The sequence below is a fragment of the Chamaea fasciata genome, unplaced genomic scaffold, assembly GCF_029207755.1.
Source record: "Chamaea fasciata isolate MVZ Bird 193981 ecotype frontalis unplaced genomic scaffold, bChaFas1.0.hap1 SCAF_10, whole genome shotgun sequence".
NCBI lineage: Eukaryota > Metazoa > Chordata > Aves > Passeriformes > Sylviidae > Chamaea > Chamaea fasciata.
In genome coordinates, this window is record NW_027094095.1 from 10,128,609 (window position 1) to 10,152,367 (window position 23,759).

Genomic DNA, 23,759 nt, shown 5'->3' on the forward strand with positions numbered 1-23,759 from the left:
TTTATAATGCTTACTCCTTATTACATATTTTAACAATCACTATGCTTTGAAGGAGCTCTGTAACTTTAAGCTACAAATACAGCAAATGCCATTATCTTTAACTCTTTAGAGCAGACTTATAGGGCAAAACCCTTTTCTTTACAAAATGCCAAAGGGGTGTGGCTCAGGGTACAGAATCTAGGAGGGAAGGCCAGACTTTCCTGGCAGAGCTAACCCACAGTGAGGACTGTTGCTCAAACTGTGTCATTGTCCCTGCCAGGCACATGACCCTTGGGCTGGTGGCTGTTGGAGATGCAGTTAGTAATGGCTAAATCTGGCAGGAGACTTGTCACACCCAGGCACAGGGGTAGGCAGTGTAGGAGAAGAGAATCCAGGTGACCTCACCCCTGATAAGTAACAGCTGGGTTAATTAACAAATACAGCCTCACCCCTGATGAGTAACAGCTGTATCCAATAAGGATGAGTGAGTAAAAGGGGGTGAGCTGGTAAGGGGAGGATTATCATGGAGGAGGAACCTCGAAGAGCACGAAGGAAAGAATCATGATGCAAGATCCTGGGGAAAGAGAATCACTGTTGTCAGGTCAGTGTGGGTCTGCAGTCAGAGCCTGTTGCAGGAGCCTGCAGTCACAGTCTGCACACTGATACCTGCAGTCAGAGGCTGCAAGGGAAACCTACAGGAGGAGCTCGCTGCAGCCAGAGTCAGTGAATAGTTGGAGTTAAGATGACTAAGTCATAAAGAGGAATAAACCAGGACCCTTTTTATGCTGTGTCTAACAAGAAGTCTGTGCCTCAGCTCATTTTTACCCTCTAATAAGAGGGCTGCTGCAACAGGCAGCCTTCTCTTTTTTGCTACCTCAGTAGGTAACTTGCACTGATCTTAACCTAATGCCTTCCTTCCACATCTTCCATAGCCTTGTATTTGTCAAGGCAGGCACAGAGATGACAGACTTGGCAACTTGCTTTCCACCACAAAAATATGGCACTTCCTACCAGGTATCTCCCTAAACGGAGGCAGGATTTGTCCCTCAAGATACTTCTGAGTAAATAACAATATCACTGTTTTTATCTGTGAGGATAAACACTGGGTTTTGTCTCCTAATGACTGTTTCTGTTTTATTGCTACTTCCCACCAGGAAGTTGACTGCTAACATAATTAGCAGATGATTGCACGGGGGAGGCTGAAATCTTTAACAGCTGTTTTAAGGCATTCTGCACCAAATCCTCTATGCTGCACAACACTTACAGCTCTTGAATGGCATTCTCTCTAGTGACACAGATTATGGGACCATGGAGTGGAGGTCTCCAGGAAGGACTTAACTTGTTCATTACTCGGGGGGGAAAATGGGTGAAGAATCCATATTAAAAGTGTTTAGTGGATTAGTATAAGCATTTGGGCATACTGTGTCAGAACTCAGATAAAGATGACCTTTGATTGTGAAGTCTAGAAATTGAATGTATAGTGCAGAAATGGTTAGCAGATTTTACAACTTTACTCTTTCTATGAAAGGAAGTGCAGACATTTCTGAGGCTTCAAGTGATCTATTTCTTTGTTACAGTATAAAGGGAAGACAATATGAAATATGCTACCATTTGTTATAGAAGAGTTATTATGAAAGAAAGGCAGAGTGCAGCACAGAGCTTACTATTATAAAATAAATATTCTTAATCATTGGATGTGATAGAATAATAATCATAAAATTAGGGCAGAAAGAACTGCTTTAACTCCCTATGGAGCATTATAGAGTCTGCCAGATGTAAAGTAGTATGTGTCAAGTTGTAGATGGAAAAATAAGAGCTTTAGCAATAAATCTATAATTAAGTAATGACTGAAGTACCAAGCACATTTACAAACTGTGCATCATGTTGTCCCAGAAGAGGAAAACTAGGGTTTTCCCTAGGGTCTGTGAGAGTTTTCAAAATGAGACATTTAAATGGTCTGTGCAGTATAAAACTTATGCTAGGATGTGCTACCAACATCTTTGGACAGATCCAGCCATAGCAGCACTGAAATTATTCTTTTCTTTCCATGTCCTTTCCCAATTCCACACAGTGTGCTAGTTTAAGTGGAATATAGAAACACAGAAACTATGCATATTGGCCTTTGTTGTTGTTCCAAGAAATATGGTAAAACACAAACTAGAATGAGGCTAATGGCACTGCCTGCTACAAAGCATTACTTCCTCTCCCTTACACACAGGTGTTTTATCTGTAATAGGGACCCAGTCAAAATAAATTTAGGGGAGTGAGTATAGAAATAGATTAACATTTACTTTCCTGGGACTGTGCTCCTAAACTTGCCACAAGAGTTACCCTCTTGCTGTGATACCTGCAGCAGATCTACAAATGTCAGTTTTGTTTTGGGGTTTTGTTTGTTTGTTTTGTGGTTTGTTTTTTTTAAGCAGTGAGAAAGGGCTTGGCTTGTACACACAGCAAGTTTTTTCAGGGTTTAGGGCAACTCAAACTTTTTAACTACTGCTATGCAGAGTCTCACTGCAAGATATGAAAACACTTCTTCTTTTAGAGAATTAGACTGTTAAGATCTTGAGCCATTTCAATCAACATCTAGCTTTTACATTAGAGTTTAGGCTTCTAAATCTCTTTATGGGTTTTGAAAATTTACTTACAAGGGCAAATCAAGATAAATTTGACAATATCTGCTCAAGTCCTTTTATTTGTAGCCTCTGTTAAATGAAAGGATTCCTGTAAGTTAACATGTTTTCTAAAATGAGGCCAAATTGACTAAAGTATTTCTTGAAGGAAACAGGATGATTGTATTGAAGAAACTGTAATGGAATTTTCTTTTGAGAAAATTATAATAGAATTTTTATACAGGTTGAATCTAGACTCAGTTATTTTAAATCACTTGACTCAGAAACATGCTGGCTTTTTATCCCCTTTTAGCTTAACAATCTCAGGTGATTTCCAAAAGGAAAGGTAAAGGGAGGGCTTTACTCACTAATTCACACCATGACAAATGACTGTTAAAGTGCCTTCTGAGATTTACAGTGGGGAGCTGTTCCTTGAAAGTCACCAGTCAACATGACAGCCAGCAGGATACAATTGTCCAAGTGATGTGTGGAGGTGTTCTGTATTATGTGAATCTCCTTCCTTTCCAGATAGGTGGTAATGTGCATTTATGCAGAAAGCACACCAGAACGGAGGGATGATTTGAATTTAATCCTATAAGTACTCAGTGTAAGAACAGTTCTTTCACAAAGGTAAAATTTAGCTCTATAGTTTTAAAATTAAAGTATATACTGTAGCAAAATGACTCAAATTTTAATCTCAATACAGAAGCAGGATTTGAAATGAATTTCCAGTACCAGTTAATGTTCTTGTTATATCTGTACAGAATAGAAAAAAGAAAAAAAAAAAACAAACCTACAGAATTGGAAAATGTAAATTTTTTTTCCATGACTGAAATTGTAAAAATATCTCTGCAGCAGCATATAGAAAAGTTATGAAATCGGATGCTTTGAAAGTGGGGGTTGGACTACCCACAAGTTATCTGTTCGTATTGTTTCCTTGGACACTCCAACTGCTGAACCATTCCTGCACAGTTCAAGACATTTTTGTCAGAGCAGGCAGAGGAGAATTTGAACAGTTCATCAGAATAACCAGTCATGCTTCAGTGGTGGGAAACATTCCTATCTTGGTAGAATTCACTAAACCAAATGCAATTTTTCCATCTTCAAAAGCTTCTAAATAAAGGATTAAATGTCTGGACATAAATGATTTAAGAAAGGTGAGGTAAACTGCTCTGCAAGATACTAAAGGCCTTAATAAAAAGGCAGTGATATGGACAGAATGCAAATACTTTTAATTTTTAACTTATAATTCTCTCTTTACACCTCCACCATGCTGTGGTTTGGTTGTTTTGAAACAAGTGGTAACTATTTATGTACACAAAAACTTCTTCATTGTAGCTTTCCCAAACTTACATGGGAAACCTAAAATAAACATCCTCTTTTCTCCCCTCTTCTGCAGCAAATTATTTACCAACTTTGAACATGTCACCTCTTCACCAGGTAGGGTGTTTTCTAATTTTTTATGTAGCTTTCCAACGTAGCTGGTAAGAATAAGGACTGATGATCAGTAGGGTTATGAAACATTTCATTACATAGTTTACTATTACAATCACAATTTAGTGAAATCTGGCTGAATTAACAGGTGAATAATCAGTGCTAATCACCGACTTCCCCCTTTTTTTCTGCTCACTTCCCAGCAGCCAAACTGAAAGGTAAATTGCATTATGATGATCATTAAACATCTCAGAATATCCAGCAAATCAAAACAGTCTGTTTCATTTTCCGATACTTTCAATAATGAAAGAAAAATGTAAGATTCACAAAGGGATATTAGCGATATTTATAGAACAAATGAAAAAGTCAAGGATCCAATCTTCTCTTTACCCTCAACCCAGTGCTTGGGATATTTCCATAGCCAGAGGAAACCTGATCCACTGCCCTATTTGCCACAGAATTCACCCATTTGACACACACACGTGCTCCAGGTGGGCTGATCTTTTACATGCTGCCTTGTACAAATGTTCTTCACATAAAATGAGTGTAGTGTAAGCATTAAGCTTCATCTCCAGTTTTCAAAGGGAACCAGGTTCCTTTGAAAAATCTAGCTTTGCAAAAACCAAAACTGGTTTTAATAGCTTTTTTTTGGAAAAAATAAAACCACTCAGCAAATTCAAGAATGCCAATAAATTTTTTGAAGTAGCTTTCTTACTGAACAAAAAATCATTTGTCAAAGATTCAGCATATTCCTCTGTACACAGCAACTTCTTTCATGAAAAATAATATACATTCCAATTTGGCGGTTTGTGGAAGATGACAGCCCAGAACCCATCTGTTACTGAAGCCAACTGCAAGGCTGGCTATGAATCTAAGCTATGAAAGCAGAATTTTTGAGGGGAAGGGACAGAAATGCAAAAGCAGTGAGATGGATCTTCCTGTATTGAAGAAATACAGGTAAGGAATGGATCATGAACTAGATAGCAAAAAAAAAAAAAAGAGAAAAGTCTGAGTGAGGCTCCTCTATAGAAGATCCCGAGGAAAAAAAAATTAGAAATTTGTCCTCAAACAGGAAGAGATTTAAGAACAAAATTTCTGAATGAGAGTTCTGTTACCAACATCTAAGCATTTTAGCATGTGCATTTTATACATTAGCAGGAACACTTAAAAGATGTTCAGAGATCAAACTCTCACCCTAAAGAAATATAACCATTAAAGTTTCAAAACTGAAGTATGATTATGTCTGAATTATATCTTTCAACAAAAAGAGGAGAGGTCATATAATTCAGTCATTTATTATTAAATACTACTATATGACATATAATGGCAAACTACGCTATTAAAACTCATTTGGCAACACAGAATCCTGGGTGGGTTGTGGCAGATGAGAGGAGTAATTCCATCTCCTCTCCACTCTATAAAACCAACAAGCATCTGAAAACCAGGAGATGGACCTCCTGGATGGCAGCATAAAGCCAGCATTTTTCCAGAAAGGGCATAAGGGAAGGAGAAAAGAGATCCCCCAAGGATTAACAGACTGGGAAGATCAAAAAGAGAATAGAACTAAGACAAGACACGGAGTTTGGCTGGAAACAGACTTGAAATTCACAGATCACACAGATGGAAAACCCTTAGCATACATCACACTGCCGGAGTTGAGAGCAAGTGGAATTAAAAAGTTGCAGTGAACTGGAAATAGGCAGAAAAATATTTGCAGCATCTCAGCCAAAGTCCAAAAACTAAAATAAACTATCTTGATTGCATGCAGCCATCCTCTAAGGCTACTTTAACTGTGTTTCAGTATTCAGATATTCCATTCATAGTTAACATCCATTCAACTGAAGGGGATACAACCAACACCTTCAGCAGTATCTATATTGCACACTGCTTAGAATAGAATACAAAGGATGAGCTTCACGAAAACCAACCCAGAACCATTTACCGAAGACTGCAAAGACAAGACAATAAAGCAGACAAAAATTATAAACAAACTAATTTTAGTAAACCAATCATTGCAAACTAATAAGAAGCTGATCTCAGGCTCCCCATAGGTCTGCAGCTTTTCTCATTCAACATTTCCTGGATGTCTAATATTCTAAATATTCCATTTGACACTTCTTCTACGCAGAGCATGCATGCTTTTTCTATAATGGATAGCAGCAACATTCCAGCAACACAGGAAGGAATGAGTATTTCAGTATTACACATGATAACCTCCAGTTCAGGAAAGTAAGAATCTGGACAGACAAACAACAGATAATACTCAAGATCTTTGTAAGAATGGCTCTTGTTCAGTTACTGGAAAGCTGGTATCCAAAAACACTGCTATGGTAACTTGCAGAGCTGGAGGAGAGAGTGCTGCTATCACAGCCTCATGCAAAACACACTCTTGCTTGCATTGTGGGGAATCCCCTGCACACCTTCCTACCACTGTGCAGCTGTGCCCAGCCTCAGCACAGGAAAGTGCATAAAGATCTAGAAAGCCATTTACATTTTTAAATTTCAAATTGTGCCAGAGATCTTTCTTGTAATGCTTGTTGGAATATTAATGAAATAATAAAATTGACTGTTAATTTTTCAACAGCTCTTTGCTGCAGTTTTCAAATGGTAACCATGCTCCGGAAGACTTTTGAGCTATAATTCTGCTATTAAGATTGTTTTAAGGCTTATTTACTTTGATTTTGAAATAGACAATAGCTAAAAGGATGCTCTGGGTTGTGCAGTTTCACTATCGGCTATTTGAGACCAAATCATGCTTCTTTTGTAGAAGGTAACTTCATGAAGTGCAAGTCAAACAACTGGCACCAGGGAAGTGCTTGACAGAAGTTTAAACTATAGGTGGAAAAAGTGTTAAGCCGCAGAGTAATGCAAAAAGGTATTTAAAGCATATTTTGTAAATTTTAGCCATTAAAACCCAAAACAAACAAATAAAGTTGTTAAAATAAGAAAGGTTGTGGAGTTTTTTTCCTGTTCCAGTAGGAAATAAGATGCAGGTGTGAGATGCTAAGATTATGTTTTCTAAAATCTCAAAGAATCAGAAGTAATGGCTACATTACAGTATACTTAAAATTTTTGAACAGTAAAACCATGCTTTGATAAACATACTATTTTACTCTCCATTATGTAGTTACATGTAGCTGTCATTTCCAACCAACAGTATTCATTTTCTGTGACTATATTAAGACGTCATTAACCATTTCATAACAGTCTGAATAAACACCATTTGTTTAACTGCTTCAATGTAGAGCCTATTCTCCTAAACAAAGGTAATAATTATTTACATATTTGCATGATCTTGTGATTATCAATCAATAAGAATACATATTTCCTTAGGAAAGTACTGAAAACCTGAACAATGTAGAACAGCATTAAAATCAAAGTTTCTGACTGCCAAGTTAAAGACATACTCTGACAGTGCAAATATATTGAATTAAAATCTATCCAATAAGTGGCCGATTTTGCTTTTCTGACATTTGACTACAAGAGAGTGTTAGTATAAAGTGGATATGACACATAATTTTGCAAGATGGGATCATGTAACAGTCTATTGAGACGTGAGCTTGTATGGTCCAGCAGAGTGGAATGATGCTGGTGCTGTTCATGAACGCTGTTCATTCAGCATTTTGAAACTGAACACACATTCCTGGTTTGCTTGCTCCTTCTAATGTAAAGGGTTCTTTGTTTATGATTGTTAAGGACAACATTTGACTTGAAACAAGCAAATCTTTTTCCGTCTGGTGCGACTAGAGATACTGAGAGACTTGAAAGAATTTAGAAAGGAATAAAACCATGTTAGTTGCGTCCACGCCTAGGATCCCAGCATGGAAAGAAACTGCGTGTGAAGAAGCCTGGGTACAGGACAGCGAAAGCATATTGCAATTAGCCTTTGGACAAACGGGAAACGCACGTTTTGTTTGGGAGTTTCCCTCTGTGAAGGCTACCACGATCCCTCACCTGCCCTGCTCCAGCTGCTGCCGTGCGGCGGGGCAGGGCAGGGCAGGGCAGGGCTCGGCCGCCGGCGGGAGCGCTCCGGAGGCTTCGGGATGCCCCGCGCTCGCTCCGGGGCGCCGGCCCGGCTCGCTGCGAGCGGGGCGCGGCACCGCAGCCCTTCGGCGGCCCTCGCACCCCGTTCCCGGCAAAGTTTCCCCCGGGGCTGCGCTCCCGCGGGCGGAGGTGCCCTCGGGGAGCGCTGCCCGGCCCCGCCACCCCGCCGGGGACACCGCGCCCCGCGCTCACCTGTCGTCGCTCTGCCAGCCCTGGTCGCCCAAGAGCAAGTCCCGAAAGCGGTACCGCGGCGGCAGCGGCGGCACCTCGCTGTCCAGGTCCACCATGCTGCCCGGAGCGGGAGGCAGGGGGCCGGCCAGGAGAGAGGGGAAGCCCCGCCGCGCTGCCCGAGGAGCGGCCGGAGCCGCCCGGGCGTGCGGCGGGCAGAGCCCGGCGCGGCGGCAGCGGCGCGGAGCTGGCCGGCCCCGCACAAAGGTGCGGAGGAGCTGTCCCCGCGATCCCCGGCGGCTCGGAGGGAGCCTCTCGGCCCCGGGAGCCAAGTCCCGCCCCGGGGGGAGGCAGGTGCCGGCTGGCGGCGGCCTCGGCGCGACCGCCCCCCGCCCACGCCCACCCTCCCAGCGAGCGGCGAGCGCGCCGCCGCGGCCCACAACAAAGGGCTGTGCCGGGGCCGGGCCGGCGGCGCCGCGCCGGGCTCTGCGGGGCCCCCCGAGCGGCTCCCTGCCTCCTCCCCTCCTCCCGGGGCTACCTCAGGGCTGCTTCTCTGCGGGCCCCGAAACGTGAGGAGCGGGTGTTTCACCGCGGATAGCGACCGCACAGCCCCGTGTGTCAGTGACGGTGGGGTCATCTGGGCACGGCGGGGGCTGCCACGGCCCCGTGTGCTGGCCCGCGTTGACCTGGCGCACCTGGGCAGTGCCGGCTCCTCCGAGACGCCGCCTGTGAGCGCGCTGAGGAGGCTTCGGTCAGTTTCTGCCTCCGCTTGACTGCGAACGGCGTAATTGCTCTTGGACGTAGCAGGTGGTGCAGGCCCTGGAAAAAAAATAAAATAATAAAAAAAACCCGCAGAGAAGTTGAACTATTCCCATGGTTGAGATTTGCAGGTAATGCCTGAAAGAGTGAGGCGCTCTGAAAGTATTTTAGTTCCATGCTTGACTGATGAGGCACAAAATGCCAATATGGTGATTTGATTGAATGCGCTGTCACTAAGAGAATAATGTTTTTAGATTTGCCCTTAAAGGGTTACTTTAATCTAGACTATCATAACAATCATGTAATGTTCTACTAAACACTTCTAAAAAACAGCTCTAGTAAACACGGACATTACTGCAATTTCTGCAGCCTTTCATGATTTGCTTTCCTTGATCAACTCTTCACCTAAACTATTCAGTTGTAGCAGTTCTTTCCTAGGATTGAGTCATGCTTAATCTTAACACTGGTCAGGTTTTAGAGTCAGATTTATATTTTGCTGGATCGGGAGCTAAGTGATAAACAAGAATTTATTTCCTAAATGTGGTTTAAACACCATATATTTAATAAGGGGCTTGCATGGATTCAATAGGTGTATGGAAGAGTGAACCATGTATTTTCCATTCAGCTGGATTTCTGTGTGGAAGGTAAGCTAGTCAAAAGCTGGATACGCAGGAGCAGCTCAAGTATGGCAGCTTGGAGTGTATCATGTAGCAATGTGCCCTGCTGAGAATCCAGCTCCGAACTCCATGCTGTGATGCAAAGATTTCCTCAGGTAACCAACAGGTAGCTCAATTCAGAACCCACATTATCTCTGCTGTTGTTACAGCCATTGCATCTTTCCTTGCTTCTTTAGCACAGAGCTCTTAGGCACAGTTTCAGTGATTGCTGTTTCTTTAGAGAGCTGCAGTATAGAGTCCCAGACCCTATAAAACGCTGGGATCACTGGAGTATGATGCTTACCCTTTTTCACAGCTTGCTGCACTCAGCATTTACAATGTGCTTCTCAGAAAGCCTTGTTCGTTGAAGCAAAACAGATACCCGTATGTGGCAAGAGTTCAAAGGTAACTGGCTCTTTGCTTTGGCTTATATGGTAAATAAATAAAATAGTGAATTATTCGGTATCCATGTTCTTGCCAGTTTCACCGTGCTGTATTCGGAGGTCAGAGCTCTCTAAAAGTATAATTAAAAAAAAATGTGCAGGATGTTTCTTTAGAATATTTGTTATGTGCTGCAATGTTTACTCTCTCTCAGCACTGCTCCTGTTAAAGGGGCTCTCTCTCATAAGAAAACATTGTTTCATTTCTCTGCCTGGGTATGTCATCCTACCAAACTTGAAGTAGGGTGAAGCCTGTATGTTACAATGTTTTGTTATAAAAGTAAAGCGGTTAGGCTGACTACAGTCCTTTTCTGAAGTCTATGAATCCTAGACTGGCTGGGAAATTAATGGTGTTTCTACTCTATCTTCTAGCAGCCTCATTAATTTTTCCACCTGAATTGATTAATTTAACATGTGTTTTCATACTTGAGGAGCTAAGTAGCAGGAGAAGCTTTTGCTCTTTTTCTACCATGGAAATGCACTTCAGACAGGTAATAGCTGACTGGAAAATGAGCAACCTGGTGAGCAGTTGAGCAGAGCTAATGGAAAACAAACTCATTACTGAGACTATAGTCATGCAATTTACACAGATGCTTAATTCTGTGCCCCCAAGTAATAGAAACTCTTTGCAGTGTAAAATGTGTTTTTACATGTCTGACAGTATGATGCCTGTTCCTTCTAAGTATATAAAATTGGGCAGAAAGGGGATTTTAGTTAGCTAAGTCCAATATTTTGATTAGTAACTCAGAACACTTGGGAAACTTTTGTCTTCAAGCAGAGAAGACACTGAGTCATCTGCTTGGAGACAGGTGCTGGTTATGAACCATTATACTGGGTCACTGTGCTCAAGCCAGGTGTTCCTTGTTAGGTGTTTGTGTTAAAAAAAGCTGTGAGCCACACTCAGGAACAAAAGTAGGTTTGTACTTTTGGGATGGTTCTGGCCCTGAGAAATGTCAGAAGCATCTGTGACCCTGACTTGGGGACTGAAAATAGACTTTAATCAATCTATTTTTTTTTTGTTTGTCAAAGTGGGTAGGTGTAGGTGGGTGGCTCTCAGTAGTTGGCTCTGAAGTCTGAGAAAGAGAGGGCATTCAAGAGCTGTGTAACTGAGTTTACTGCTCATGACTGGATTTAAATCCTTGATCACACCCAGGTATAGAAACAACAAAAAAAAAGGTGTATGGTTTTTCTTTTTAGGTTACCATATTTTTGATGGCATGTAGATAAAACAGCTCAAAGCAATGTCTTGAACTATTGCAGTGTATGTGGAGGGAAACAGATTATTCATGCTGTTCTTAATTCAAGATGTTCTGCCCTTCTATCTGAATCTGAATTATGCAATCTACTGTAATAAAGTAAATCAGATTACTGGGTTAGGTTTTGATATTTTGCTCAAAACACTTGCAAGGTTCTCTTTCCAATTAATCAGTTTAATTATTGATACTCACTGGGACATTCTTTAGTGATGGCATTGATACCTAAAATTATTCAGGCAAAACAAAGCCAAACTTTGTTGAAGGGAGTTAGAGAAGCATCTTGGCCATGATAAACTGCTCCATTTCAACCTCTGAATGTGTTGCTGCTGCTCAGCATTGAGGTGCTGAAATAGTCCTGCCAGACACAGTTCTGCCCTGTTCCCTCCATTGCTTTTCAAAAGTCTGCCATGGCTCAGAGACTCGTCATCCCCTGCTGATAAGCTTATCATCCCAACCAGTTTTTATCCTCCTAAATAATAGTCTGAGGTTGGGGGAAGAAAGAATGCCAGTAAATATAATTTTTTTAAGAAAAGTGAAGAAGGACAAGACATTTATGAAGCAAATGAACAGTAATCCTTTTAAAGAGTTCTGTAACATGAGTAACTTGTATTTATTTTCCTTTCAAGGAAGCTAGTCTGGTATTGTCCAGATGGCATTTGGGTAACTCAGCAGACATGCACAAGACACTTACTGTAAGGTGTAGTCTGGGCTGCTGGTCAGTGGAAGTAACCTCTCTGCAGAGTTTGTGTGTTTATTTTTTATTTGTCTGTTGGTGTTACTAAAGGGTTAGCCAGGCTGAAAAACTGATCGGCTAAAAAAAATAAATCAAGCTCATTTTGAGGTTTTTTTCCCAAGTCTCTTTTTTCTACATTTTTATTTTTCTTGCCCATAATTAAGAAGCATCTGGATGATTGTATTGCTGTTGGGAGCTTTGGAACTCTCACATTTCTGCCAGGTGATCAGTCCTCACTCAAGTATGTCTGTGTGGCTTTGGGTTTAAGGCTAGAACAGGGAACTAGAGTACGCACAGTGCTGGCAGTCCATGGAACAGTTCTGTACCTTTGGTAGCTGAATAGAATGTTTTGGGACTCAGCATTCAGAGTTCAAAAATTATTTGGGGTTTCGATTAGTGAACTGTACTTCAATAGTCTTTTATTTACTTTGGCTGCAATTTCACTTTCAAAATAGTCTGTAGAAAAAGCATCATGGCTATATCTGTTGAAATGTACCTAGATGGAACTCTGAAGAGTCCTTGCTGATAAATATTCCTTACATCAGAAAACTGAATTTCAGCATTAAGAAAGGTATACTTCTCAGGTAGTAAACAACATTTTTTGCTTTTTCAAGAAATTTGTTATCATCTTCTTTTTTATTCCTGGGGCTTTCAGACCATCAACTGCAAAAGCAATCTTAAATCTGAAGTACAGGTGCCTTATTGGACTAAAATTAGGTGTGCTGGACTGAGTCTCAGCATCCTGGAATCTGAATGGATCTGAGAGGTTAAATCAAATCTGGAGCAAAACCTGGTGAGAGGTGTGTTTTGAGGAAGCTCCCTGTTTGCCTACCTTGGTACAGGATTGGTTTTTAGCGATGTGGAGTGTAGGACTAAAGACTACATCAGTGAACGTCTGAACGGATTTAAATTCATTGACTGCAATTTTGAATTTTTAAAACTATTGCACACTGATAATCCTTAGTAATGGACCTTGGCCAGGATGCCAAAGGGAGCATTGAGTTGGAGGAGGGCAAAATGACCTGAAAGTTCTATAGCCTTTGGTTTGCCTTTACCCAATATTTGTGCTTCTTGAGACTGATGGAAAGCAAAGGGATGTTGCTGAGCAGTGCAACATTTGTAGAGCCCACAGCACTTTGAGATTGTACTTTTAGATCCTTACCTCCACAATATCTTGTTCTTGCACATTTTCTTCGTGTTATCTAAAATACAATTTCTTAGGCCCATTTTGTACATCAGTTACTGGTGGATAAGGGCAGCCTGTTTTATCTTCTCTATTTTTGTGACCATAACACTAAAACTGCTAGAACAAGGAGCAACTGTTTATTTCCATTTCAACTCCAACAGCTGCATGGACTCTGCCTTATTCTTATGTATCATTTCCTATTCAGATGATTACTTGTCTTGTATCTTTCCCTAACAGCTTCTGTTCCCATGCATTATAATGAGAAAGCACCTTAATTTTCTTATTTCTCCCTTGCTGCAAAGGAATTGTCACTGCCATCCCACTCTTCTCTTTCACATCCCTTTCTTTAAAAGGACTTCCTAAAAAGTTAGGGCAACAAGAGCTTATTGAGTTTGTTCTTTTTTTTCTTCGCTAGTTTAAGTGTACTTTTGTGACACCTTACTGGATTCTTGGCTTTTGGGGATAAGGCCCATGTTTGGTTTATTCTCAATTTTACAGTAAAGTCTGGAGGTGGGGTCTGAGTATTACCATAGCATAAAAATGAGAGTGTAGCCCAATAAGTTTTTGCAGAAAGAAATGCTTGCATCACCTCCTTGCTAGGTAGCTGGGTCATATGCTGGACTAGTAACAGGGAGAGTTGATGGTAACTTTAATTGTCCTTTAGGAAAGTGCAGCCATTGGGAAAATGCTACTGATACACAATAAAACTTTGAAAAAAAATCATAATCGTATTTTTTTACAAGCTCCAGACTGCTCCATGCTGGTTTTGTTTTTTTAAAGGACAATTTATTTCTAAATAAGTCTTGCTATTCTTATAAACCTTTAAATCTTTATTTATCCTGTTTACTTTTTACTGTCTATTTTGCATATCTCTTTATTTTATTGTCTGATATACCTTCCAGAGTGCGATGCTGCAATGTTTGGAATTGTTTAAACTTCAGAGGAAAAAATGTTCTTGGAGTCCTCCTATCTTTCCACATGATGCCTGTTTTTTTAAATGATTGTGCAGTAGCAGACTGTTCTACTGGCATGAAAGGTTTGATAGTGATTCAGAAACAGTAACAGACTGAAATAGCCCAAAGTGAGAACAGAGTTTTAAGGTCACTGTAAAGCTCTGAAGCTAGGGCAGAAAGCAAAATGAGGGATTTCAAATTTGATAATTCCTCTGAAAGCATTACCAAAAAAAAAAAAAAAAAAAAAAAAAAAAAGGTGGTTTCATGTATCTGACTAGACTGCAGTGTTGGTAAGTAGAAAGGATGTTTTCCATAGTCCAGTGAGCAGGACTCTGCACTGCAAGCACCATCTTTAGAGAATTGTTTCAGAAACAGGGTATCCAATATGACCTGATCCTTTTATTCCTCTGTGCTAAGACAGATCTGAAAGGGACAGTGCTCTGTCCCTCTGGAATCTGTAGTGACCTGGAAAGGAGCTGTAGGAACAGGAGAGCAGCAGCACTGCGTCACAGGAGAACAAGCTGCTGGGAAATGGTGATAACCTGGGAATTGCCTTCCAGTAAGTCTTCACTTGGCTGCGAGTAGGAGGACTTACTTCATTTAAAAGTAGGGTTACTGACAGCTGCTTTTATATAGGAGGAGAACATCTTTTTTTGCAAAGAACACCTTTTCAAGTAATTTTCACTTCACTTTTGAGTATAGAGCACCAAGGCAGGAGAATGAGGTGACACTTAAACACGAGTAATCAGAAGTGTGTTTATATTACTTTTAGAATTGGACATGATATATCTCCTGTCTAAGCACGTGCTGTTACCTAATTTACCTTAGAAGAAGCTGAAGGTATTTTCCTAAAGAATTCCTAATACTGTGTTTCTGTTTGCAAGGGTGCTCCCATGACCCATTCTTGGTAAAATGGCCTGAACAGCAATAGCTGTTAAGACAGGAATTCAAATGCAAGCATCCAAACCTGTCTGAGAGTGCCTACGCCACAGCTTATCCTGTTAAAGGGAATGACAAACTGCTAGGGAGTTAGCAAGTGACTTCTGAAATAAGGGAAGGGCCAATTTGAAAAGAAATGTGTGAGACAAATGAAATTGTAACAGGAGAGAAAACAGTGGAAATGGAGCAAGTAGTCAAAAACAGAAGAGGTGGGTTTGACACTGTTCATCCGCTGGCATCAAAAATTCTGTGTGGACATGTGCTGGGGGTTAGGTTTGTTCCTTCTTTTCCCAAACCAAGACAACAAGGCAGCAGCCTTGGTCAAGCTCCAGAGGTGACTGGGCAGGTGTGACAGGTAGGGACTCACAGCTGGGGGAGTGGTGCTCCCTCCCTGCTGCATGCCTTGGCAGGTGGGAAGGAGCATCAAAGTACACAATAAGTACCCACATCTCCTACAGAATACCTGTGAGAGGGAAACTGTGTATAGCCATGGGTGGGTGCAGAGCTTTTTGTGCATGATTAGAACTTTGGGGGATTAGTGAAGAAAGAATCTTTATTTTTAGGTGTTTATTAACATTTTGTTTAACATTTTATTGCCCATACTGAACCTGAAAGTACATTCCACTGATTGCCAGTTAATTGTGTTCTGTTAATAAATCAGTAAACCAGTTTGTTTATGATTTGGTTTGAATGAAGCAAACTCTGAGCAGTTTTCCCAGTCACAGCCTTAGGTTGTGGTTGTAGCTGTTACATGATGTGTTAATGTAATTATGAGTCACAGAAGTTGTGTGCCAGTGGGAGGAGATACAAATGTTGAGGTTGCAAAGGCAGTCTAACTATTAATACTGTGGGAGAGGACATTTTCATGACAATTGTTGGGCAAAGCAGTGGCTGATGCTAGACTTCTGTGTGCTCTAATGAGGTCATTAAACTCAAGTGTGACAGCAAGCATGCTGTTAGAACCTGCTGAAATTATACTGGCCAGAGATTTCAGCTGTGGCTAATTAAGCTCCTATTACTAGTTATCATTAGTCCCCTATGGAATACATTGACTTCCTCAGATCTGTTTTCCTAATACAAAATGGCTTCCAAACGCTGTTCTCAAAATTATTCCAGTTTGAACAAACACTCTGAGCTTTGATGTTAAGCCTCCATGTTGAGTAAGGAACTAATAAAAACCTGAGCAGCTTATTCTGACTTCACACTGACTGGCTTGTGGAGGAGTTTTAGGCAAGATAACTTCCAACTTCTACTTTCCTATGATCTCACATCTTGACATGCAGTTTTGCTTGTGCAGGGCATATGTGGTGATATTGTGGCTGTCTGGCTGTGTCCGCTGCAGTATTTTGAGTGCAGTCACACCAATTCTCAAAGCAAGTAATTTCGCTTCCTTAGATAAAATCCAGCTGTCTTTGGTTGCATAACTACTTAGATGTTCCTGCCTTTCTCATGAGTAGGAGGTAAACTCTAAAGATGAGGTTTTTTTCTCCTTGCCTTAGAGGTCCTGAGGCATGGTTTGTCTGTGTGCTCTGTCTTGGTAGAGACTGGAGGTGGCTAAACCAAGTGAGACCCAGTTAAAGACAATAGATTTTAAACTGATAGCCCATGGAAGAAGTGAGGAAGGAAAGAAAGTTTAAGATGCTGATTCTATTTTCATTTGCCTAGGGTAAGTTTAATAAATGACCTAAGAAGATCACAAACCCAGGACTGGAAAGGACTGAGTCTGGTCCCTTGCATTGTGATTGAAGATGGTTTCTTTGTATAGGCCTGTGTTATGTGTATACAAATATCGCTTCAAAGCTTTATCACCTGAGTTTTCTAATTTTCCGCTTAAATTTATTCATAGACATTTTATATCTGTTTTTGCTGATGTTATCTTTTAGCTTAAATAGTTTTAGCAATGCCTGTATTTGTAGAGAGCAGTCAGGCAACTTATGGTATCGTTTCAATTCCAGTTCTGGTTCAGCTGTACCTGAAAGTAACTTTGTGTTTCAAGTCCGTAATTATTTGACAAGTGGTTTAATAACCCAAAAGCAGTTTGACAAAACCTGAACTAGTTTGAGCTTCATGACATCAGACTATTTAATACTTAAAACTGGAGAAATTGCAACTTCGACAGGTGCATGAAATATCCATTTACTGATAAGGTGTGCACCAGTAACTGCAGACTGGATGCAGATCGATCATCACAGGGTCATGGAGCATGGTGAGAGTTCATTCTCCACAAGAGCCATTTGTCAAGGGGAAAGGAAAGGAAGAGGCATTATGATCTCTGAAGTCATTACTGTAGGAGAAACAGATGAATGCCAGTTTTACTAAGACCATTTCTTAGAAGCGATGATGGAAAACACAGCCTGAAGTTAAAAAAAAAAATTCCACCTGCATTTTAAGAACAGAAAAAGTTTTAACTGCTGTAAATGCTGTGGAATTGAGGTTTGATTTGAGATCTGTTCTGTAGACACTTGTTTTTATCCTATAGCAGCTCACTAACTAAGCTAGTGATTTTTAAGGATGTGTTTTGTGGGTTTTTGGGAACCTATACAAGATGGATCTGTGTGTACTCCATCCAGTCACATATCACCACTGTGGGACATCTGGCCTGTAGCTGGTTTGTGTCCATGCTCACAAAGTGAGCACTTTGTACTATTACATTTTCTTCCCCCTAATTCTCAGTCTCAAATAAATCTCTTCTTATGATCTACATTTCCACTGGAGAACACTTGTAAAGCCAAGACATTTCATGAAACTCTTGATAAGACAGTTGGTTATGTAAACCCGTGAGATGTTCCTTTGTTAGGCATATAGTTCTTTTTGCATGGTTTTATATTTTTCTTTGGAAAGTTAATTATTTTTCTTACAATCCATTCAGATCTTTCTCATGAGATACTGAAGTGCTTCAACATCACCTGGGGGTTTTTAATGAGGGATATGACCAAATACATTTCCTTTGCTGTGGGTAGTTGGTGATCTGTAAGAACCAGTGAGTGACCCCTAAGTCTTGCTTGCTGTTTTTGATTGTTTGCAACATGCATTTTGAATTATATGTGTAGAGAAGTTCATTTTTACACACAATTAACATGAATTTGTTTTCTAACTAAGCATATGATTAACAAGGAATTGCAAAATAATTTATTTGTACAACTTTTAGCCATTAAAAGACATAACCTTATATGATCATGGAAGAGATAAATATGGAAAGAAAAAAGTGTGATGTAAAAACAAGCAGACCACAGGGAAAGGAATGTGTCAACCTAAATTGCCAGGCATTTGTTTATTTATTCATTTAGCAAGGTTTAGAGAGGGGATTAAAAAAAAAAAAGGAACACTTGTGTGTTGCAAGAGGTTTAGGGGAAGTGACTGCTGAAATCAGAGTATAAATGTTTTGCAAGGTCAGTCCATGGAGCAGTTAAGCAAAAAGGAGTGGAAGTAACACAAAGTAATAAAAAAAAAGAGTAGGCTACAGTACTGGATGTGTTTTCTGAGGTTTTGAATCTCTAGAATGTTATTCCTGGGCTATGCAGCTCTGCTCTTGTGTTGGATGCATTGTGCTGCACAAAGAGGTAAGCCTTAACTCCTGTCTTACGGTGTATGTGAGGAGGGTAACTAAAGCAATATGCAAAGGCACTGTAGGTTTTTTTTCATGAACTTCTGACGTTAATTGACATTTCTTCTGACAGCATTTAGCACCTTCAGTATTTAGCGTCCTGTCGTAGGATTACTTTCACCTTTTTCTTTGCATAACTACTGCTGTTATTTATCTGTTGCCCGACCTTTTTAATGATGATATCACTATAAAATGGAGCTAGACCACTAGTTTTCTTTTAATTATGTTTGCTAATTCTAATATCTAAAACCAGGAAGCAACTGGTTAGATTAAAATAGAAATGCACATTTATGGAATATTTTGTTTCCATCTGAAATAACCCGTGAGGTGATCTGCGGAAGGTGAATGATTACTATATTGACTGAAAAGCTTCTAATATATCTATTGACTGACTGCTTTTAGTCTAGGAAAGGAGATAAATATTTACAGGTACGCTTTTTTCATGTTTAAAGAGGTAGCTAGTATTCTATGTATCTTTTCAGAAACCTCTGATGTTTTCTGTTTCTCTGTTCAATGTATTTTTCTTGGTTTGTGTTTATATTATTTAGTGTATCCTTAGTTATTTAACTTCTTTGCTTTATGTCTGAGTTTCTTTACATAGAGTGTTGTGCAGAGGGTGCTGTGTAGTTTTGAGCTAGTATGTTTTTGCCTGGTTCAGATTGGTTTTAATTTTAGTTGAAAGCTATGAAGACCATATTAATCAAAAAAATCCAATGGATTTTACTTTGAAAACCTTTGAAAAATCAGGAAATTAAAGGAGTGTTCTATCTTAATTAAATATAAATAAATATTGCCTCTAAGCAACTAATAGTCTAATTTATTTGCAAAGAAGTGCGGGAAAGTTCGGGAATTTGAAACTAAAGTTTGCCTGAATTTGCACTTTGTTTCCCCTGTCCTTTTTTTTAGGTCAGGGAGTTTGGAAAGAAATGTGAATGTAGCAAAATTTTATTTATCTAGGACAACTATTACCGTGGGTCATGCTGGATTCTTGTTTAAGCTTCATGCTGAAAGTCTGTGAGAGTTGTTCTGAGAGCCGGGTTTTGCAGAAGGACTAAGAACCACTGGTACCTGGATTTGTAACTGTGCTTGTACTTTGTAGAAGCTGCTACCAGCATATTGTTGGCAAAAAAAAGCAGCTTGAGCTATTTCTAACTGAGGTCAAGTCCCATGTAAATACTGAATGAGTAGTTCCTGCTCTCCTGGTCTGTCAGTAAGGGATTGGAAGGTATCCATTCAGTGCATGCTTTTTAATAAAGAAATAAAACCCTCCAGTATTGGTGAGTACATAGAGTAAGTTTGTGATGGAATTAATGTAGTTTTGAAGTACAACCTGCAACAGATTTCTTCACCTCAGACCACTGAGGAGCTGCTTATCATCAGGGCTGGAATGGGGAAGAGTTGACATAAAGCCCAGCAAGACCCAGCACGTCTCACTGATGGTGAAGAGACTAAGGAGATTATCTTTCATTTTGGGTAGGGAGTTCAATGTGAACGAGGAGGAGTTAGGGTGCTGCATTCTGAACAACAGACAATAAAAATATGATACAATTCAGAGGAAGGAATAGAGAAGCTCTCCCAGTACTCAGTAACCTTTTTTTATAAAATTATAGATTTCAGTGTGTGCTCTCAGCTTGCAAACTGAATGTGCTAATTCAAAAAAGGTCTAATTAAAAATATGTGGAATTAGAAGCATTATTTTTCTCATCATTACAAAGAACCTTTGGGGTAAAGTAACCATTTTAACACATTTTAAATTACCAGCTAGAGGATTCCTGTTCATTTTGCTTATTCCTACATTTTGCAAAAATGTTGGAATTTGAGTCTCTTTTCTTGCTAAAAATGTCTCTCCTATGTTTTTTAGAGTAGCCTAGTACCCTCTAGTGCACAGAAACAATAATTCTTATTCAGATGTAATCATTCATAGGAGGGAGAATACTTTTCCAGGTAATTGGAAAAAAAACATGAATGTGTGGGTACATTCTTCCTTTAGCACATCAGCAGTGCTGTCAAAGCTTGTCTAATTCTTCTGGCTTCTTAAAACAACCAAACTAACATTTTTAAAGCTCACAATTAACATTATTTTCTTTATATTCAAAATGCCATAAAGAACACTTAAAATTATACAGGCTTTTTTTTTGCAACAAATCTTTTTTTCCTCTTTTAAAAAGAATTTTATAAAATTATGCCTCTAATTTGGTCGGTACTCCCCTGACTGAAATACAGCAAATTAGTTCTCAAGGGTCTTTGTAAACTCAAGGGAAGCTCACTTTCCACAATCTGGGGTTTCTCACACAAAGTGAGCAGATCAAATACACCTTCTTCCACATCAGCTATATAAAGTGTGGTGTGGTATCTGCAGTGCAGTTCAGTGAACTTTATTCCTGCATCCCTCACATGAGGAAAGATCCCAAAGATTACTCCCGTAGTCCTATTTCCAGGCAGCACCTGGACAACCCTTGGGAAGGTTTCAGTGAGAATACTGCTGCTTCCTCAAACCCGTGGCCTTACAGCTAACCTGGGGAGAGGACATCTGTGCCAGGTCTCTGCTGAGTAATGAATCTACTCACCAAGGGGTTTCCTTCCCTGGTGGACATTTCTTCTCCCATTTACTTTCTATACAGAGCTTTCATTCCTTCTCCAAGGCTTTATTTCTCAGGGCTTGTTCTATTTATTCCTGATGAATGCTCACCTTTCATGTTCAGAGGGAAAACAGAGTTCATTGCATTTAATTAGCTAGACTATTCAGACTTTGTTACTCTGGGTGAAGCTTCAGTTTCTAAAATGTGTACATTTCAGTCATCCAGGCACTGAAAATTAGTCACTGAAATTAAGGCAATTCTTTCTTGACAAAATCATCTGTTCTTTCGTTAACAGTTTCCCAACATTTGCTTCTTTCCCCTTTAGTCTGACTTTTCTCATTCTCAAGCTGTTGAGGAACTTATTAATAAAATTAGTTCAGGTTAATTTGTTGTAGCTCGTGTGAACTTGGCTGTACTTTTCATGTGCACTGAAGAAGGCCCAGAAAGGAGCTTTTGGGCAAGGATTGTATGATATTGCGCTAATAAGAAATACCAGACACTTCCATCCACTCCCCAAACTGAGTCAAAATGCTTGGAAGCTAAAGATCAGAGTGAATACCCAGAATAATTATTTTGTTTAGTAAGGAACAAGAGGAAATAAGTTTTGGAATATCAGGTGATCTGAGCCTGGAGAGAAAGTGTAGGTAATGTAAAGGTGAGAGGTTTGGCAGAACTTAATCAAATGACAAGTGAAAAAATGTCAGTGAAGGTAGTGGTGGCTGGAGAAGAAAACAGTTTGAAAGGAAACTCGGGAGTGCACAAAGTTGTTCTCTGTGGCAGTGGAAGGACAGGCCTGGAGCAGCTCCTGCAGATGGAAGAGTGGGAGGTGTCTGTGGTTGGAACCAGGGCACTGATCTCCTCTCAGGCATTGTAACTAAAATCTGTTTCGTGAACCATCACTGTGCTGGGCGGTTCCTTGGCACCTGGCTATTCCTGCGTGATTCTAAATGTTCACATCCCTGCAAAATGTGGATCCTTGTCAGTTTCCTATTTTGTGCTGATTCAGTAGAAAACACGTTAGTTTGGTCACAAATGGCCCCAGGGTTTCTTGCTGCCTTTCCTATTGCAAGATTGTTTTGGTGTTTGTACCACGTACTTCAGTCACAAATGTTTTTATTTAAAATTTTTAGCTTGTGAAGAACCCCCTCCTAGGAGGATAAAAGAAGTGCCTACTAAAAGTTGGGACAAGCCTCCCTATCCACATGGGACTCTAGCAACATACAGCTGTCGGCCTGGATATGTGAAAATTGGAAGAGTTGCGTTTCGGTGCGTTGATGGAGCATGGAAGCAGCTGGACCCAGTGATAGAATGCAAAAGTAAGTATGCAAAAATATCTGCAGACATTTGTTCTGGCAGGCCATATTACTTGCCAATGATGTCAGTGTGAAATTGTACCTCTGCTTGTAAATTATTTGTTTCTGCACTCTTTAAAATGTCACCCTGAAAAGCGTGTGTGCATAAGGGAACTTTTTAAAAGTTCCTTTTCTCCAGATCAAAGGATTTATTTTTTTTCATTACCAAAGATCTTACTCTAGGCCAGCCTTATTAACCCAATTTACATTATTTAAATCAATTATTAAGTTCAAAATTTTAATTTGCTTTCAAAATTTTTTATTCTAAGCAAGATAAAGCACAAACCTAGCTTCTGAGTATCAGTCAAGAGACAGTTTATTCAACTAGTTCTATGAAAGATATAATTCCTTGCAAGTGGGAAATTATTATTCCGGCCTTTTCTTTTAAGCTGCAATTCACAATTAGGATGAGAGCAGCTATTTATTATCTCTAGAATACCGTGCTGAGAGTTTTCAAGTATCTCACACCCTCATACAGAATTCATTACCGAAGAAATTGAAGTTTGTTATCATTAGTCAGTAGATACCACTTTTCTGTAATAAATGAGCTTTGAACACAAAGGAATTTCAGAAACAAGGAGTTATGCCTGTGTATGTAACATACAAAATTTTTACTAGTACAATATAAATACTTGATCTGAGAATATAAATATAAGTCCTGGGTGTTGTTCAAACAGGGATTGATACACACCGTGAGTAAGAATTAATAAGTTACTTATAGCTTTTTTTACATTTTAGACTTAGTCTCTGTCTCAGTGTTTGGATTTCATTGTGTAACTAGTCAGTGAATAGGGACTTGTACAAAATTTGGTGTGGTTTGTAGCATGTTTTAGCAAATGCTGCCACCCAGTGAGCAGCTGCTGCCACCCGCAAGGAATGCATGGGAGATAGGAGGGGATGCTGTGCCGCAGGCTGGGGGTACACGGTCCCTTGGCAGGACAGAGACAGAAACCTTGATCAGGGATTTCCATTTTCTCTGAATCCCACTGGAGCAGGTTTAGGGCCTACTCAAACACATCTTCCTTGGTAAAAACAGAGGAAGTTGATAGTCCCCAGGAATTACATTAC

General features: G+C 40.0%; 2 protein-coding genes across 3 annotated transcripts in view; one reads left to right on the forward strand and one right to left on the reverse strand.

The window, feature by feature from the left end:
* Nucleotides 1-8,353, reverse strand: part of KCNT2 (potassium sodium-activated channel subfamily T member 2) — a 131,610-nt gene extending 123,257 nt beyond the window's left edge. For both annotated transcript variants that reach the window (XM_066192271.1, XM_066192270.1), the window contains exon 1: nucleotides 8,259-8,353. In XM_066192271.1, coding sequence (XP_066048368.1) covers nucleotides 8,259-8,353 — 95 coding nt within the window. The remainder of the gene's footprint in view (nucleotides 1-8,258) is intronic.
* Nucleotides 8,354-18,317: 9,964 nt separating this feature from the next.
* Nucleotides 18,318-23,759, forward strand: part of CFH (complement factor H) — a 29,663-nt gene continuing 24,221 nt past the window's right edge. Inside the window, exons 1-2 of the mRNA XM_066192274.1 lie at nucleotides 18,318-18,716; nucleotides 22,470-22,655. Coding sequence (XP_066048371.1) covers nucleotides 18,656-18,716; nucleotides 22,470-22,655 — 247 coding nt within the window. The 5' untranslated portion in view covers nucleotides 18,318-18,655. The remainder of the gene's footprint in view (nucleotides 18,717-22,469; nucleotides 22,656-23,759) is intronic.